Source organism: Lepidochelys kempii, chromosome 16 (assembly GCF_965140285.1).
Source record: "Lepidochelys kempii isolate rLepKem1 chromosome 16, rLepKem1.hap1, whole genome shotgun sequence".
NCBI classification, from domain to species: domain Eukaryota; kingdom Metazoa; phylum Chordata; order Testudines; family Cheloniidae; genus Lepidochelys; species Lepidochelys kempii.
This window is the reverse complement of record NC_136395.1, coordinates 15,104,467-15,124,379: the sequence shown is the minus strand read 5'-3', so window position 1 is coordinate 15,124,379 and position 19,913 is coordinate 15,104,467. Positions and strand designations below refer to the sequence as shown.

General features: G+C 45.0%; 1 protein-coding gene across 3 annotated transcripts in view; it reads right to left on the bottom strand.

The window, feature by feature from the left end:
• COL27A1 (collagen type XXVII alpha 1 chain) overlaps positions 1-19,913 on the bottom strand; it is a 240,651-nt gene that overhangs the window by 112,510 nt on the left and 108,228 nt on the right. For all 3 annotated transcript variants that reach the window (XM_073314249.2, XM_073314253.2, XM_073314251.2), the window contains 4 exons: positions 16,859-16,903; positions 8,636-8,689; positions 8,149-8,193; positions 714-767 (listed from right to left, as the gene is read on the bottom strand). In XM_073314249.2, coding sequence (XP_073170350.2) covers positions 714-767; positions 8,149-8,193; positions 8,636-8,689; positions 16,859-16,903 — 198 coding nt within the window. The remainder of the gene's footprint in view (positions 1-713; positions 768-8,148; positions 8,194-8,635; positions 8,690-16,858; positions 16,904-19,913) is intronic.

Genomic DNA, 19,913 nt, shown 5'->3' with positions numbered 1-19,913 from the left:
TGCATGCTTTCTTTGCCTGAAATTCCCTGCTCTCTGGTTGTATTCAGAGGGACACATGCTAAAAACCTATTGATTCTTGGGGCCAAATTCAACCCTGGCGTAAGCAGGGTCACCCACACTGATGCCAATGAGCTGTACCCTCTAAATATGGCAGTAGAAGAACATATAAGCTATTGTAGGGAGGCGTGGCTGACCACTACAGAGGCCCCAGTCCAGCAAAGCACATAAGCACGTGGGTAGCATTAATCATACCAGTAGTTCCACTTAAGTAAACAGGACTCTGACTGCTCGTGCTTAAAGTTATGCATATGCTTAAGTGCTTTGCTGCTTCGGGGCCTAAGTCCCTGTAGCAGACAAATTCACTGACTCTGCAGCCAGCGGACCACGCATATTGCTCCTAATCTGAAGAACTTGTTCCATCACTTTCAGTTTCTGCGGGAGGTTATGACCTTTTCCATAGGAAGCACTTTATTTTCCCGTATAGAACTGCATATTTTTTTTTAAAAAAAAATCCCATTCTGTTGACTTCGGTTCGAGAAGGTCTCAGAGCTATGCAGAGCAGGGGGTGAATCTGAGGGTGTAATGCAAATAACTATAGTGTCTTTATGTCAGGAGGAATCAGAGCTTTCAAAAGAACATGGTTTGAATATTAGCAGAGAAAGCAGGCAGCTATGCATGTTATCTATGTAAGAAGAAAAATTGTAAGCAATTACCTTGTCTCCTTGGAATCCAATATCTCCTGGAACACCTGGCAGTCCCTGATCACCCTGAATACACATCACCAAAGAAAGTTACAATATACACCGTCAATGGCAAAACCATCCAGGTCTATAGGAAATTATTTCAGGCCCCTTTCAAACAGAACTGGTGACAAATCAAAAGTCATAATCCATCACAATAATCTTGAGCAAAATATGCCTTTTCCAACAACAAATCTGAACTGAGAAACAAAACCACAGGAGATAGAAAATATAAAATACCTGTGCCTGCTGCAAAAAATGTTAGACGAGAGGACTACAGGCTGCTTTTCCCTTGCAAGTAGCAAACACATAGGTGATGAATGTCAAAATACAGCTGAGCAAAACAGCCAGCTTGCTTATTGGTAAATGGAACTTTCCTCTTAGGTTGTTCTCCTCTACAGAGCCTGGCTCCCAGGGGTTTCTGAAGGCATAGCCTGGAACTGGGAGCACTGATCAACCCCTTCCCCTATAAAAGTATTGAACATCTACTGAAATCCCTCAGTACCAACCTACTGCAGAAATCTAGGCTGGCATTTCCAAAGAGGTTTAAGCACTCAATGCTGGCTTACTTTCAATGAGACTTAGGTCCTTTTGAGAATCACAGCCACGAAGCCTGACTAAGAAATGGGTAGGCTAGCACTGAGCTGTTAGGGAGATGACCCAATATGGGACCTTTGTTTTCTCCAAATTGGAAGAGGATCCCTACTCTCTGGGCACTTAGAAACAACTGTCCCATCAGAGGAACTGATTAGGAAATCAGATTTGGGAAATCTGCTCTAAAGAATAGAGAGGGAAGGGAGGGGGGAGGCAGTTTCTCTCCCCAACACAAATGCGAGAAGTAATCTTTATAAAAGTTTTGCATGACGACAAGGCCAAATAGCAGCAAATGCTATGGAGGCTGTGTCCCATATAGATTGTCCCTCCAGTCCATCCCGACCTGGCTTTCTTATAAGAGAGTAGCACAGAGCAATGCATACAACTATACTTCTAAACGGAATCTGTATGGAAGACCACGAACTTTAGATGTAGAGTCACAGACTTCCAACACTTGAGAAAAAAGCCCCACGAGGAGAGATTCCACTCAGGTTAACAACTGAGCACTCAGTGATTACAGAGATTAATGAACATAAGTGCATCTCCAAATGCACAGAAGAAGATCAGTGGAAGTGCCACCACTTCGTTAAGATGAACCCTGAGTACGGGAGTCATTAGTTGCACTGTCCAGCCCATCTCCTTGTTAATGCTGGATGGTTCCAATTTTTGAATGTTCTAATTTTTCTAGTCTTTTGTCCACCCTAGCCTTGAAAATCCCAACTCACTAGGCCACTCTCCCTTGCCCTGAGAGATGGGAGAGCAGCCTGGGGTGAAGAAGCTGGGTTTGTTCTGAGAACCAGCCTGCCTTTGTCAAACCTGGTAACTGAGAGCCGTAAGAAAAGGTTTATTTGTTTCATAACCAAGCTATGATATAATATGCATTAAAAAAGCTGCTTAAAAAGGAAAATACATGGAGGTCCCAGACTTGCGCAGGCTAAAAAGACTCCAGCTAAAGACTGAAGTGCTCATGGATGGAAGTGATACTTTATTTTACATACAGCCATTGATACAGATCATCTGAAAGAGAAATCAGTCTTCAATCATCTTGATGAGGTAGGGGTGAGGAAAGAAATGGCAGTTCATGGGAAATCCGTAAAGACGATGTTAAGGAACAGAGTTCCAAGTTTGGATGTGCAGAGGGGCTTCTACCTTACCAAAAGCAGATTAGTTATGGACAGTCCCATATTATTTTTCTGGAACTAACCAGGCTCTTTGGAACTGGGGCTTCCCCATAAGAGGTTATAATGAAGACAAGAGATCCTCCAGTAGAAGAGAGGCCTGGCTTATGTGAGACTAGAGCCTGTACCCATTGTCATTAACCTTCAAGGCACTGAGGGTATAGAACCACTCATGGGATGGATTCAGGAAGCACTACCCAAGTGTGGCATACCCCATGTATATCCGTCCAGCTGCTATCCATGGCGCCAAACAGTCTATAGCCTTTCAGCAGTGTGGCTGGAATGTGTGTGTGTTTGACATGGATTAGGCACATTTTGTTGCAAAGCATGCAGAAACTTTTAATTCCTCTGTTGTGCTGCCTCATACAATCGGTGCTGGGAAGGGGGATAACTACCTCAAAGAGCTTGGAGCAGACCTCCCTGGCAAAGGGGTGAAGGGAGCGCTTTCCTTCACTGTGGGAAAAACAACCCAGTAGCTGGAGTAGGCCAGAAGACCATGTGCTTCTCCTGTAACCATCTGGGCTAGGAAACTGTAATAGCAGGGTTTAACATGACACTGCAGCTGTAAAACTGAAGTAACTCTAGCTATCCTTAGGAAGATCCTGTAAACCGCAGCTCTGAGGAGAACTGCTGGGCCTACCGTTAATTCCCATCTTCCCTCTGGAGTGGCATGGCTCTCACATTAGGAATTCCAGCCTGCTGGCTTGTCACCGCCTAAGGATGCCCCCACCAGCCATGCTCTGCGATTCCAGTGCAACAAAGTGGGGAAATCTCCACCGAGACAGAGACGCACACACTGGGCCAAATCCTGCAAGCCCTGATGGAAGGTGACAGAGCCCCACCTTGCCAAGCAGGGTGCGGAACACCCTCAAAGCCCTCAGTCCCTTTCAGACCTTTGCTCGGCAGCAAGAAGTGGCAGATGGAATGAATTAGGCCAATCAAGGCTGCTCTCATCTGAACTGAGTTAATAATTACAAAAGATTACTGATTGTCGTCAGCCTGGCGGGGGTGAATGTTGCACCACCTCCTGCTGATTCAGCATTTCTGTCTCCAGATGCTGTCTAATGTCTGGGCTATATATATAAAATGTAAACTCCAGCCCCATGCGGAGCTATAACTCCACATTCACCAGAGGAGAGCAGAGCTGGTGCTTTCATTCCCCCCTCTCTTCTGGTTCTGTAATGGGCTGCCCCTTCTACACATCTCCTGCAACAAATTCTTGGGCCACTTTCTAGGGAAGCCGTCTCTGCATTCCTGAACAGGACATCAGCAACTGCCTTCCAAGAATCTACCCCAGGTTTTTTACACAAGACCCAACCCATGCTGGGACAAGACCCTGGAATCTGAGTTAGGAGTCAGTATGGATGCCCAGCCAGAGTAGACATGCTCCATAAAGCTGGCAGTTTCTTTCTCCTAAGCCTTCAAGCCATCTACGCTAGTAACCACGCTGTAAGAAGGTATGGCTGACATGCAAACTCAACCTGGTTAGCATATGAAGACTTTCAAAGGTGACTAGTCATTTTGGCTGCCCAACCTGACACACCTAAAAGAGCCTGGGCATTCAAAGGATGGGTACTCAGCACTTCCTGAACGTGAGCCCCCATTAAGATGTCTGAGGTTGGGCACCCAAAGTCACTAGACACTTGAAATTCTTGGCTGTGGTCCCTTACTGTTTTGACCCTGGTTCGTGAGCAGGATTGTTAACAAGACTGTCAGTCTTGAACATATGACATGCAGATGGGACCTCCCACCCATGTACTGCCGTGTACATGAGTCAGGCAGTCCTACTTCCCAGATGTGTCTGTGCAAGGGCATTCTAAAGTGCAAGGTACCATGCAAAAACATACCCCACTTAGTACCTCCAGCAGGGCCTGCTTGAAACAGTGCATTCTCCAGAGGGAGCCTGGGCAGCAGACACAAACACAGATGTGCAGTGTGAAGGGTGTGCACAAGCCAACACACTTGACACGTGGTTGTGTACCGGAAATGCTGCCGTGTGGAGGCCGAACTGTGTTAGCTGTAACTAGGTCAAGCTGAGTTTGTCAGAACCCAGTTATGCTTCAGAAGGTTTTATCTGTGATGTGGATGGGGACTTCAGTGCATTCAGCCAAGAAGTTCTCCACAACCTTAGCCACCACACCCAACAGAAAGGGATTTGTATTAGTCAGGAAGTGATAGAGGTACTAATCACTGTCTGTTTGCAGAGGCAACATGCAGGAAAGGACAAATGCTGGCAACATCCCACAGATGGTGGTAGACAAACTCTCAGACAAGATAGATACAAAAGGGAAACATGGGTGCCAAGGAAGTGTCATAGGTTTCTGGCCTTCAGAGCAAAGTAGAGGTTTGGATAAAGGAGACAGTGGAAGGTAGTGATGAAGTCAAGATCTGACAGACAGAAAAGGGATATTAAGGGATCAGAGAAAGGCCACGGGCCACAGAAAACCCATGTAAAACGCACATCAGAGGTGGAAACTAGTAATGAGATATCCAGGAGGTGAATGCAGAATGGACCCTTACTTTCAAGTCACGTCTCCCACTCCACTCTATGCATAGGGGCACCATGACCAAAATGGAGGGCAATCTGGGGACTGCACCCTCACTACGAAAGGAGTTTCATTACATCTAAGACTTCTATTAACAGATTCAATTGTACAGCATATATGGAGGAAGAAAGATGCTGAGGCACCTAGCAGTGGTTGGGACGGAACGTAGTTTCACAGAAATGAAAGAGGAAGGAAGCAAAAGGGAAAAAGATGTCTTGCTGCTAAGGAAATAGGCTGGAACTCGGGAACTGGGTTCAATTCCTGCCTTTGCCAGAGACTTCCTGGGTGACCTTGGGCACATCATTTCATCTCTCTGTGCCTCAGTTCCCCACGTGTAAAATGATGATGATAATCCGTCCTTTGTCAGTCTTGTTTATTTAGACTCTTTGTAAGCACTCTGAGGGCAGGGACTGTCTCTTGCTGTGTGTTTATATACAGCGCTAGCACAACCAGGCCCAGTACCAGACAAGGTCTGTATGTTTGACTAGAATACCAATAATAAAAAACATAATACAGCAAGATAGGAGAGGAGAGGAGACACCTGTTCCTTGCTCCTGGTGCACAATATAAAAATAGACAGAGTGATCAATATGACCAAAAGATGCACTAAGATAAAGAAGCATGAGACCAAATGAATACAGCAGGTTACTGATCACTTAGAAAAGCTAAGTCTAGGTATTAGAAACAAGCCAACTGGCTGCATACCGATGCAAAAAAAAAAAAAAATCACAAAACCAAAAAGCTGAAAAACACAGGCCGAAAGAAAGACAAACTTTCCCAATCTCACTACTGAGCTGATATGTCTCGTTTTTATCTGTGCAAGTGAGTGCAGCATATTTTGAGATTTTGGCCTCTCGAGTAAAAGACTTTATAGTTAAAATATCAAAACTGACTGCGGTCACCTGTGTGAAAGAGAACTAGGCTGTCAAATTCAACATGGGTTTTATTTACTTGGCCCTGTGTTTCCCAGGGCTTTGGCTATGTGACTGCTGGAAAGGATGCCCCCAAGGCGTCTGGAAGCGTTCTCCCATTTGTGATATCATCGTTGATCTGATTTTCTGACAGTGCCCCAGGATATTGAAATGAAAAGTCAACTCATTAAGGATAGAGAAGGCTTGAGCTAGGTCATTTGTCATTCTTGGAGTGGGAAAGGGCCTTAATGAAATCCAGGCAGGAAGCGTGCCCAGTCAGAGGAGGATGCAACAGGAGAGGTGGTCAGAGAAAGGAGAGAAAACGCTGGGTTCTTCCAACCTTGCTGAGAAAGGAAGAGAGAGAGAGACCAAAAGCAGGATGCCTGGTAGCAATGAAGGAACAATAGGTAGGGGCCAGGGCACTAGACTGGGACACAGGAGATCCAGATCCAATCCCCTAGAACTTTCTGACTTCACAGGGGTGTTGTAAAGATAAATACATTAAGGACCGTGACGCACGTAGTGCGTTAAATAGACAGATCTGATAATCTTTGTAAAAAGGGGAGAATGATATTGCCTGTAAGGCCTAAAACACTGGCCAATCCGTAAGAGATTCAGCATCTTAAGGACAAGCCAATTCTTCAGGGAGAGCAGGCTGCATTGCTGGGAGAGTTCGTGGGCCCTTGGAGTTAGTGCTGGGTCAGGATTCCTGCTTATGGCGACCATGACTTACCCTTATAGGGAAGTCTCCCTACTGCCCAAACATGCCTTGCTGCCAGTTGTGCCCCCCACTCTCCTAGAAGGGTGAGGTGGTATAGAGCAGAAGCTGACCCTGGGTACATGGGAGGGCGACAGTGACCTGCTAGCACAACGCAGGGCACGAGGGCATCTGGCTCCTTGACCTGGCTTCGTGCCGATCGACCACAGTTTAAAACCAGCAGCAAGTGAATGAATGCAACAGTGCCATTAAAGCACCCCCCGAAAATGGGAGGGGGACAATACAATTACTACCCCTTTGCTCTATCCTCCCAAGCAGTCAACGTCATAAGGCTAATTACCCTATTGCATTTCCCTCTTCTGAAGGAAGAAACAAACCCTACAACCAAGCATCTGCAGGAGGGTGTCATTTATGGGAGTCAGACCTGTCTACACTCACACTTGCTCTGGTTTAACTCACGCTGCATTTTAAACGAATTTAGTTAAACCATTGCAACTTCCACCCCTTATTTCTACTTTAAAGTGGCTTGTATCAATTTAGTTTAAGTTGATTCTTCCTTATCAGCAAACTAACTTGATATAAACCAATCTTAACCTGAAATAAGAGCGGCTACATGAGGTTTTGCATCTCTTAACGTTGTTTTTAATCGAGGTTCCAGTAGGTACGTCTCATCCAGCTTCTGTGCTGATCTCTCAATCACCTTCCTCACGAGAAGAAAGAACATGGTCTGCATGTTTGTGTCATATTGTGAGACACCCTGAAACATGCCCTAATAAATGAAAGTGGCAACAATGCTGATAAAGCCCTACTTCTACCCCATCCAGTGATAAGATCTAAATGCATAACAACAAAACCACATTGTCATACAATGCATTATATATAACTCAAACACAATAGCATCATTGTAAAGACAGAGGAGCTGACCGGGATTAGCCTAGAAAACTCATCTGAAAGGGAAATATTACCCAATGGGGTTTTCTGCCCCACCCCCCCCCTTTTTTTTTTTTTAAAGGAAGTGGTGCTGAAATGAGGTGAAGGCTCTCAGGGACGTAATTTTTCACTCCAGGGGCTTTCCATAGCATAGATTCTGGTCACCAGTAAGATTCATGCTGATCTCAAATCTACACCTTAACAGCTGTGTCTACACTTGTTACCAGAAAAACTAAAAGGGTAAGCCATATACACTGTAGCAATGTTCCCACCCCATGTGATGCCATGGGAAGAGTTCTGTAGGCCAGGGGCAGGATGGACATTTTATTTAAAAAGAAAGGAAAATATAAATGGGAGTGTCAAGAAAGGAGAACAGATGATAAATGATGAAGAGGATGGGATTTCTGGTAGATAGCCAGAAAAGGAAGGAGAATGGGGCACATAATGTGGTGCAGAATACGAAACAGAAGCTACAAGTGGGATTTCACATGCAGAATAAAACACAGTGCAATAAGGGAGTATTCAGATCACCTTATCACCTTTCAGTCCATGTTCTCCAGGGTTTCCCATCAGCCCCTGAAAAAAGAGGAAGCCCAAGTTGAGTTTGAGCACGGCTCCGGTATCTTGAAGACCTGAATCAGGTCTAAGTCACCGACAGGGCTAATGGGACCATAGACCAAAATGCATGGCATCCAGGGTTATCTGGTCTGGGCCACAGGTCTCTCTCCTCATACAGCCTCTGAGGTGGATCATCGGATTTACTGCCAATTACCCTCCGCGGTCTGAAGTTGCACAGAAAAAATGCTCCTTGCATTCCCCAGTAATCCACACCTGGTGCAGACTGCCAGAGTGATGTTCTGTCTACCATCCTTCACTGGTCAGTGGACAAACATTACTGCCCAACCTTCTCCTCATAAAGACAACCACTTTCACCCAAACAATGAACTGAACAATCTTCAGACAGAGTCAGTCCTGGTTTGGACAGATAAGAGAACACAAGGCTTAGTTACTCCCTTACCTTTAGTCCCTTTGGTCCTGGATAGCCTATTGGTCCGAAAGCACCCATATCTCCCTGGTAAGAGAAACACAATAAATCAAATTTATTAGGTGTGTAGCTGATGAATCCTGATATATGGCATGAAAACCCTCCTGCCAGGGCCTCTAACCCTATTCACCAGTTCATTGGGTTGAGTAACATATAGAGAGGATTTTCTTGCTGTTTGAAAACTTAAGAGCCACATTCTGTTCTCAAAGTTAATGGAAGTTTTGCCATTGACTTCAATGGAAGCAGGATCCTGTTAGTCAAGAGATTTATAATCAGTGTATAGGTAGCTTCTAACTATAGAAATACCAAGTATATGTCTTGCAGAATAATTAAGTAAGAAGAGCAACTTCTACTCGCATCACATTTTTAATTCAGAACGAAGGACACCAAACACACTTTGTAAACGTAACTAACTGATACGGAAGTTCTCCTCAGGGATCACTTCATCCGCTACTGAAATGCGGCCAACTGTGTAGAGAATTGTTGCAGTTCAGCAATGCACAACACCAGAAGAACAAAGGAATGTTCCGGTCCTGCTCCCATAGAAGTTCATGTGCTTCAATGGGAATAAGGACAGGCCCTAAAATAAGAAATATAGACTATCTATAGAAATATATCCAGCTGAAATCTACTCAGTGAAATTAAGTAGGTGGAATACCACCTACCTTCCCAAACTCAATATGGGATTAACATCTAAGGAATATACACCAAGAAAGTTCTACACATATAGAATCTAAAATGTGTGCTGCTGAAGGTGTGGAGGAGGTAGGAGACTAACAAAGAAAGGAGAATAATATGAAGTTAGGAAAGCTATGGATTAAATTCAGCAGATTCTTGGATCTACATTCAAGTCTAAGGCTCAAATCTAGACCTGGTTGAAGCAGGTGCAACTCCAACGAAGCAGGTCTGAAATTTGACCCAATTACTTTTGTACCATCTCCTGCAAAGCTTGCCACATAATCTGTTTCACAGTTTAAAAAGTACTTCCGTAGCAGAGCAGCACTGCTATGCTGAAGCAGTCAAAGGTAACAGGCCAATACCCTGCTGCATTTTTATTTCTCTTGTTTCTTTATTCTTAAATTGTTAGCCCCTGAGCTCTCTTAGCAGACTCCTATGCTGGGATTGTAAGAAGAGCCTAAGGAAGTTTGAAACTGAATGGGAGTTGGGTGCCTAACTTCATTAGATTCCTTTGAAAATCCTAGCCCCAGTTTATTGGATACCTAGTGAGATCTTGGCAAGGGTGGCCTGGCTCATTAGCTGCCTTTGTACAGCTCCCTTGCTACATTTTCAACCATTCACTGTGGTCGGTGCTTTAAACACCACTGAGGTTGTACCATGAGCCCTGGCGAATTGATAGATTTCCTTCCATCTCTCTGTCCATGGGGATTAAAGAAGCGTTATAGATGGATCGACATCTGCAGTGAAAAGTCCTTTCCAGAAGAAATCCCAGAAGTTCTAAATGAGCTCCTGCTCCAAAAGTTCCTCAAATCCAGCAGTGGAGAGGAGAAAGGTGCAATTCATTCAAGAAGATTTCCACATCCAGGGCCATCTCCCACAGTGCATGAAGCATCATATTCCAATATGCGATACACATGGAGCTGACGTTCATGGGTATGAGCTACCCAGAGCAGAGGACACAATGGCTGGCTCCTGTTAAGTTAGAAAGTGGTCCTCCGATTCCTGTCGCATCCAACATTTCAAACCTGAGCCCTCCTTGGGGATAGCAATCTATCTGAATCCCTAATGCTCCCTCAGAGGTTGAAACAATCTGTTCATCTTTTAATTCAATAACATCTTTGTATTTGAATCCTGGATTGAGGTTTATTTACAAGTCTGTCTTTGGCATTGTTTTAAAAAGGAGTTTTCAAACTATTTGCATTTTGCAAACCATTTAAACTCCAGAGGAGAAATGGCTGGGTTAATTGAGAACTTTAATTTACACTAACATTCTGCTGAGGAGGCATTTTTTCAGTGCTAGTATAAAGGCACATTCCCAGGGCTGCTATTTTCTACCATATTATTACAAGCATTTATTTGGGACTTATTGGTATCATAATTGGGAAAGTTACAGGGTTTAAATTGAGACATAGCACCATGCGCCCATGGCTGCTGCCGCTTGCAGCTTCACAAGTCTGCTAAGAAACCAAAGTTTAATCACTGGGAACGGTTGGGCCTAGAGGTACATCTTACAGCTCATCTGAGATGCACCAGATTAATATTTAGTCAGATTTCTGGGTTAGAATTTCTCCCATTCTCTTTAGTTTTTGAACAGCGATGGATTTTCCTCTTTCATTATCTGTGGCACTAAACAATTACATGAGCCACATGAATGAGGTCGAAAGAACACACACTTTAATTATACTTTGTCTGCTCTGTTGTCTAGTAAACATACCAGTTCATGTACTATTAACTGAATTTCACAGGTGCTCTCTGCAGAGGGCTGACTTAGAGCTAGAGCCATATGGCTAGCACTGCAATACTAACTCCAAAGGGATATTTTCCACCTCCAGTTCGGTCACTACAGACAAGTATTTGTGCATACAAAAGGAAGAGGTGAAAGCCCACTCAGACTCCATTTCTCTTTTTTCCTATGGAACCTCAGAGTTACAAACAACCTCCATACTCGAGGTGCTCGTAACTTTGAACAAAACGTTAGGGTTGTTCTTTCAAAAGTTTACAACTGAACAATGACTTCATCCAGGTTTGAAACTTTACTATGTAGAAGAAAAAATGCTGCTTTCCCTTTTTTTCGTAGCTTATGTTTAACACAGTCCAGTACTGTATTTGCTTTTCTTTTTTTCTTTTTTGTCGTCTCTGCTGCCGCCTGATTGTGTACTTCCAGTAGCAAATGAGGTGTGTGGTTGACTGGTCAGTTTGTAACTCTGAGGTTCTGCTGTACTCTTCCCTTTCTCAGGAGGAAACAGCTACAACTTTGCTGGTTCCTTGGAAGATGCTGATGGCAACTTTTTCAGCACCGGTCAAAGCTGGTTTATTTTTGCTGGAGCTGCTCATCACCACAGAGATTTAGGAACAGTATTTTAGTCCTCAAGAGCTTGATGTTGTTTCTCTGGCTCAAGCGGAGCTTTATGGGGCTTTTAAAAAAGGATATTGAAACAATCACGGATCCAGCAAGGAAAGCAACATGCAAGGATGCTGGAGTTCTATCGACTCTGATTTCTGTCATCTGTGGAAGGGACAGAGAAGGACTAGGAGATGGGGAAGGATAAAAAAAAGGTCAGGGAAAGGCATACTCCAACCACCTGGAAATTCTGCTGTGGTGAGGACTCTTTACCCTTGTAGCACTAATGCGTCAGGCTAGAAAAGACGCTAGAGTTCATGTTATTAAAATAAAAAGCTTTCACAGGTCTGTATTCAAACAGGCTTCTGATTGCTCTCTCCCCCATGAAGGGAGCCAGTGATACAGTGCACCAAGCTCTCCTGTAATGTGTAAATAAACAGGGAAGCCTTTGCTGGAGGAATATTTCTATAACAGGAGGTCATGTGGCTGCAGACTCACTGTGAGTGCTGAGCTGAGGCTGTATTAAAACAGATCCCCTTTTCATACCTTCCAGCATAAAGGCTTCTTGTAGGAACGCATTTACTTAGCGCTCACCCACACGGTTAATTACGAAAGTAGGAGGCTCCAGTTACAACTAATTCTGCTCTTCAGCCTTCGAACAGCAAAGCAAAAAACCCCTGCAGGGAGCTCGGTAGCCACTGTAAAATGGGGCTGTGGCCCTCTGAGCATTCAGAACTGGGACAGGAGGAAACTACTGCATGGAGTTTGGCAGGGTGAAGTTATGTGGGCTTCAAGACACGCAGTGCATGAACCCAACAATTGATGTCATCTTAAGGAAGCTGTCCTAGCCATGCCTAGTCAGATTGCTGATCCTGGTCTAGGAAAAGAGCCTCTTGCCACCAGCTGAGAAGAGAGAGGAGATGGGGGTAGAGAAGATCCACCATCTCCCCCTTTCTTACTCTGTGTGGCAGGGAGGATGGAGGGATGATAAGGAGACGGGGATGAGGTGGAGTGGAAAGAGGTTGGGGGGCCCCCTCCTAGGTCAGCCTTACTAAGGGTTTCCTATAACCCACCCACTCTCTGAACCAGCTGCTCCTGGAGGATTATTACAGACCGCTTGGAATCATGTCTAGCTCAAGCTCCCTTGTACAAAGTGGGTGAAGAAAGAACTCACTTCTCTCCTCATATTTTATATACAGAGCTGAAGCAACTCATCCTCTGCAAGTACTGTGACATCAAGAGAGCTCTCCTCTGCCTGCAGATGCATGCAAGAGAGAACTTCTCCCCCAGAAAAACTCCCACCCTTTGGAGCCCCTGTTTCCCAGAACTGCCCCAAGCCTGAATGGTAGCAGCCTCCTTGGATGCCAGGAGAACAATATTGTCTAGTGTGAACGTGTTGATTTTTCCAATGGAAACTGCCTAGATTTGCCTTTGTGGAGTGGGTCGCTCTTTCTGGGGTTTTAGAAACCTAAAGTAGGAACTATGTGCTTTCAAAGCAAAGAAGTGACATGCACGGTTCAAATTCAGCTAAGTCACAGACCCTGTTGTATTAATTTAGATGGAACAAAGAGGCCCCAAAAATCAAACATAACCCATAATCATAATGCCCCCACACATAATCAGACATATGTGTTAACATAACCCAGTCACTGTCCAATGCTAAATAGTGTTAAACAAGGTTCAGGGTTTAGAATACAGAGACCTCAGGCTGCGTGTACCATGCCAAACTCACCATTAAAAATCTTTATAACCTTTTATTAAAGATACAGAAAGAGAAGGAAAAGGAGCTAAAGCATTTGAAATGTATGTGATTAAATAAGGTTTTCTTTGTAACAGCATCCCTTGTTCTCTTCCCTTTTAGCTGGAGAGTTTTTAGACAGAAAAGCCCCCTTGTTTGACAATCTTTTAGATGGTATCAAAGATGGTAATAACTGTCCTTTTCGGGGAAAAAGTTTATTGAAATGGGCTGGAGCTGTTGTTGATGTTGAAGTCCAATCCTCTTTCCTCAGAAGACAAAACCAGACAGACAGACGCACAAGGGGAGAGAAGAGAACAGCAAAGATTGAAAATTCACCTTCTGTCTCTGGTGTTGACTTTCACCTGCAACCTCACTGCTGGAAAAAACCCAGGACGAGCGTACAGTCTTATCAGCTACTCCGAGACCAGGCAAACTTGTCAGGCTGTTTAGGGCATTGCATTTAGCTGCCTTTCGGGTCGCAGGCTCACAGCAGCGCAGAAAAATATGCAGTCTTGGCCAGCTGAGCCAGACCCTTATTAAACAGAAGAAAAAAAAGGAGCCAGGAAAGAGAAGAAATAAGGTGAGGAAGGAAAAAGGACTCATGGGGTGTTGGTAGGGGAACAGGGACAAAGTCTCACATCCAAAGTGTTGGCTGGGATTTAGCAGGAGCTGGAGGAGGTGGCCGTGTCATTTGGCTGCCTCTCTATGGCCTGGTCTGGTCAAGACATCTTTCAGGATTAGGGTGAAGAAAGCCTGGGATCCCAGGAGATGGTAGCCATGAGGGTGAAGCTTGCTCCTTCCTGATCTCTCATCTTTCAGTCAGACAGCATCATGATAGCCAGCTTTTCCCTCTAAAGTCTCTTTTTGGGGACCCCAAAAGGGGAGGGATGGGTGGAATAGCCCATCCTGTCATTATTTTGTCCACCAACAAGCCTAATTTCTGACACACCAAATTTGTTTAATTGATTCTTGGTCTGACACTTTCTTATTTACCAGGCATTATCTTAACACAGTCCTTGAATTATATCAGTAGGCCTTTTTGTTTGGACTAATTCAGTCATTCCATCTCGCTTTTGCACCTTTTCCCATCAACATTTGTTGTCCTAGTTTATTGTGACATTCCATGAACTTTCACTTACTCCTCCCAACTGAGTTCACAATTAGGGCAAATTGGCAGGCCCAATTATTTCAACAACCCCTGCCAGAGGGAGCGCACGCTTTAAGGAGACCAGGTGCTAGTGAAGGGACAGTAACATGGCCAAGCCTAAACACAGCTCCTACTTACATAGGGATCGCAGCTTTGACCTGCTCCACTGCCAAGTTATCTTCATGTAAGTTTCCTGCACTCTCCAGGGCACAATGCAGGGCTATTTTGGCAGATGCACATGGTGAAGTGTGAGTGCTAGGAACCATCTGTGTTTGAAATCCAGATTGGAAAGAAAGCCTCCTAGGGGGATTTTAGTTAGATCTAGATATCAGCCACATTGCTGAACTCAAATCATCTCACATGTGGTTCCATTCCTATGCTGGGCCCTTCTTTAGACAATCTCCTGGTGGACTTGGACAGCCACAAGGTACTCCAGGACTGGCTGATTCAGGTCATTTCACATGGGCCTACGCTGTGGGATAGGTCTCCTTTTTTACCTGGAGTAGCTCCATGCAATCTGAAGAGAGCGCTTGGAGCATTTATGAGTGACGATCAAGGATATAGCTTTTGTGATTGCCTGAGAGCATCCATATGGAGTCCATCAACCGAAGCTCTCGCTAAAGACGTTCAAAGAGCCAGGAGTGGTGAACAATTGGAGAAAACAGTTGTGAAGTCATCTTTGCTGTCCAGGCATTGCAGATATTTGTCATGGGAGGAGAAAATTCTTATGAAGAAACTGGTGCCCTTTAAAAACCATGAGCATAAAATGAGTCTCTGGAAAGGAGAAATGTCATCATTCAAGGTACTGGTCTTGAAGCAAATAACTCTTAGGAAGTGATGCCCCTCTCTTTGATTCACAACTGGACAGGCTCTCCCCTCAGTTGCTTTGATGAAGCGCCAGTTTGTGGGAATACAGAGGAGGTGTGTGGTTCTAAAGGTCCTTCATACACCAGAAATTGTATCTTTTCAAAGAACAATTGGGAAGGGAGAGGAAGGAGTAGGGAAGAGAGAAGCAAACTGAAGGCTGCACCCTTAGCAACCCAAAGCCAGCATTTGAAAGAAATGCCTTTCTGCACTGGAAGCAAGGCCAATCAAGATGGCTCACAATAGGACAAGGATGAAGTCCATCATTTGTGCTGGCATGGACAGTAATGTCCTTTGGTTTCCCATAACTTCCAAAAAAACTTCCTCTCTTGTGGTTAACGGTACTGGCTGGACCTCAGGAGACCTGGGTTCAGTTCTTCTGTAACCCTATGCGAATCCTTGTACTGCAGTTCCCTATCTATAAAATGGGGATAATTACACTGTCTTTCTCCCATGCTCTGTCTGTCTGGTCTATTTAGATTGTAAGCTTTTTAGGACAAGGACTGTCCCTTACTGTGTGTTGTGCAGCGCCTAGCATAATGCAGCCCCAATCTCAGTTGAGCCATCTGCGTGCTACTGTCATACAATAAACGATTACCCCAAGGCATGAGGAGATATTTGTAACTGCTCATAATCTGCATGGCAGATTTCACAGCTAGCCATCAGCGAAGAGGAGACTGTTTCGAACAAATGTCATCTTAACAATAATAAAAAAGCTTGTCACTTCTTGTGTATTGAGGGAAATGGCTCCAAACAAAATCACAGCCCTAAAAAAGTAAAAGTAAGAGTGCCAATCCAAGAGCAGAGAGAGCACGTAGGGCATATGCTCACTTCAGCGCACAGAGGTTTGTGGGTAAAATACCACCCTCTGTTAAACCAGCTCATGCCCTGCTGAAGTCAATGAGGGTGTAACAGAGGGCAGATTTGAGCTGTGTGTTTGTGAGAGGAGGGTAGTTACATTCCCAAATGTCAGGGTACTCCTTCATGCAATAATTTCACTGTCCAGGAACCAGGCATCCTTCCTTGATCAAACAATTTAGTTTCCTGGCATTACTGGTTAGAGGGTCTGTTTTTAAGGAAGAAAACAGACTCCTACCAGGAATAAATGCATGATCCTATCTTTAAAGAAATAGACTGGTAAATGTCACCAAAAGGGGAAGTCACAGAGGACACGTAGGGCTAAATTCTCAAGGACTACCTTGTGCCTAAAAATGTTATATACCTGAAATTATCACCTCCACTTCCTCATCCCAGTTTGGCACCTCCCCCCAGAGTTTTAATCTTCCTCTCCCCCATAAAAAGAAGAGTCACATGCCCCTGAGTCTCCCTCACAAGAGGAGGAGGAAGAAGAAAAATGGTGTGTGACTGCAGTGCCCTGAAAGGGTTAAAGCCCTCAGAAGCCAAAGCTCCATTTGTTTTCGTACTTACAATGAGTCCATGAACTCCAGGAGGACCCAGGGCTCCCAATTCTCCCTAAAAGGAAAGAGACCAACACCGTTACAGACTCTTTTTAGACAAACAGAGGCTGAAAAGTGGCTCAGTGTTTCAAGGTCTTGAAGGAAAAGACCAGCCTCCCCCTTGCACCCGCCCCCCCATTCCAACAGCCTGAGCAATCTAGAGCTTCCATCTTCAGAAAGCATGTTAATGAAGGAGGGCAGGCCCTCAGACAGAAGGCTACTTGTTGTTCTCCTACAGTCCCTGCAGTTATGCGCTGAGACTGGCTTCCCCTCCTAGGAGCAGGCAGGATAAAGGGAGCGTTTCACTGGGTGTTTGAGGGGGAGGGGCAGGAGAAGGGAGGACAGGGAAAGGGTGGCAGATGAGAAGGGAAAGGAAAACCGGGGAGGAAGGGAACTGGACAGAGAGGATGGGATGGAAGGGGGGGCAGCCAGGGAAAAGGAAGGAGGGAAGGGGAGTTAAAAGGGATGAGCAGAGCTTGGTGGGAAGGATATGGGAGCAGTTCCTTTAGCCCTAGGGCGTGCAGGCAGGGAGGTGAGTGGTTACAGGCCATGACGTCTAATAGGGTGTGAAGACACGACTCGGGCTGGGAGATCTGGGTTCCATCCCCGGCTCTGCCACCAGCTTCCTGAGTGACGTCAGGCAAGTCATGGCACCTCTGTGACTCAGTTTGCCCCTCTGTAAAATGGGAACAATCGTGCAACGAAATCGGTCACAAGAGACCATCTGGAAGAAAACAGGGTTGCAATCTGGGCACATTTTGGGGCTGTATCCAGTGAGGAGGTTGCTACTAAGAAGCATGATCTCTTGTGCATGCAGGGCTAAGTAGTTGCTGCATGGGGGCCCGCAGACGAGAAGAGGAGTGGGACTGGGCAGAGCATGTAGCACCTCCCATTGCACGTGGGGGTCAACACTGCTGACTACTGGAAAGGGCAGGACAGGGCTGCTCTAGAGACAGTCCAGTACTGGCAGCCTCTGCATGGAGGTGTCAGGGAAAGAGGGTGACTCCTTTCAACTCCTCTTCCCTCGCTTCATGCAGCTGCTGACCCCAATCTAGTCCACAGTGTTTTGTAACTCTTCATTTCCAGAAAGGAAATGGGCTTTACTTGCAGCAGCTTCTCCAAAGGGAGGCTGGCCTTGCACCCAGAGCATTTTAGCAGGAATCCCTTCAGGATTCTGCTATCGCTTTCGAGACACTCGTTTGTAATAACACAGTGGAAAGCAGCACCCATTACTGGCTGGGTGCTAGGGATGGTATTCTCTAGTAGATCCAGCCTATTCAGAGGGAGCAAGTAATCAACAATAAAGTCAGATGCAAACATTGTTGTAAGAGATGCCGCCCTCCCTAGCACACCTCAGAGGCAGACGCAGGCACACACAGAGGTGGTATTGTTATAGAAGATATGGTTGATAGTTTCAAATAGGCAATTGGCAGTATACTATGCATTTTGGTGTGACTGTGCCAAAACAACAGGATTCCCTATTCACCCTGTGCCCTCTACTGTTTATCATCCACTATGGATGCCCTGTGTGCAGGTAACCTTGGAAAGAGCCAGCTACTCTTACTGGACTCTCAGTAACAGAGCCAACCATTTAGCAAAACAGAGATGCTGACTAGGTTTGTGGTTAAGGCACTGGGCTGGCGCTCAGGAGATATGGGCTCAATTCCCAGCTCCACCATGCAGTTGCCAGGGGACAGATTTTTAAAGGCATTTAGGCACCTAAAGCAGCAGACAGGCACTTCTGAAAAATCTCACTCAGCACTTAGGCAGATTAGGTGCCTAACTCCCATTGGAATCATGTAGCGCTCAAAAGCTTGTCTCTTTCACCAACAGAAGTCAGTCCAATGAAAGATATGACCTTCCCTGCCTTGGACCTTTAGGTGCATAAATACCTTTGAAAATCTGGCCCTTTGTAACTTTGGGCAAGATACTTAAACCTCCTGTGCCTCAGTTCTCCATCTGAAAATGGGGATAACACTTCAATTCCACCACAAATATTTAGACTGTAAATCTTTAGGTCTTACTATGCACATGTACAGACTTTAGCACAATCCCTTTAGCCTCTAGCAGCCACTCATACAAAAATAGTAATATACTCCTTCCACATTGCAATTTTTTATATAATCTGTGTTGGATCAGATACACCAACTCTAGATAGGTTATCAAAGAAAGTAGACAGAATTACCCAGGCTATGATGTGCATGCAGTGGAAGCCGTTTTTACATAGTTCCATATAATAAAACTCCCTTTTACTGTAAAATTAAGAGAAAATCCTAAATGGTTTCCAATACAGTGCAAGGCGCCAATTACTTTTCTGCGTACTGTGAGCTTGTTTGGTGGAGAAAGTGAACTTTGTTGAAAGAAGGACCTACCTGCCTGCTTAAGTGTACTGATCTATTCTGAGGAAGGAAATGTGTTTATTTTATGGAAAATGGAGAAAAGGACTTTTTCTCACACACACACACACACACACACTAATCCCAACCAACCTAAAATTGGTTTTCATGGTAAATTCCTTTCCTGCATATTTTGGACATCTGTTAAAGCTTTGTTCTCTTGGGTGGGATTTCAGGATCATTGCTTCTGGGATAAGGTCTCCTTTAAAAGTTCAGTAGTCGTAGCCCTTTTTTGCCTGGTTCAGTTACAAGATGAAAGATACTCGATTTATCCAGCCAGGGAATAGAAGTACGACCTCATTTTCTGGATTCCTGATGGGTTCTATGTCCCCTGCTGTAAGGGATGGGGGGTTTAATTTTTATTCTATGCTCCTTGTTACTGGTGTGACCGGTTGGATACCCGAGCTATATCACAGTGAGTATACCTCAGGAGAAGGGGCACTTTAGTGTCCAGGGACTGAGTGAGGCTGGAGCCAATTGTCAAAACATACCACAAGGTTTTCCTGCTTGGGAAGGAGAGGGGGTGGTGGGTTAGTCACGCATGCCAGCCTTTCCCTGCCCTACGAAAGGAAAGCAGAGGTTTCACTGGTGCCTTGGCTGCATCAACCTTTATCTTCTCTGGCTAGGTTA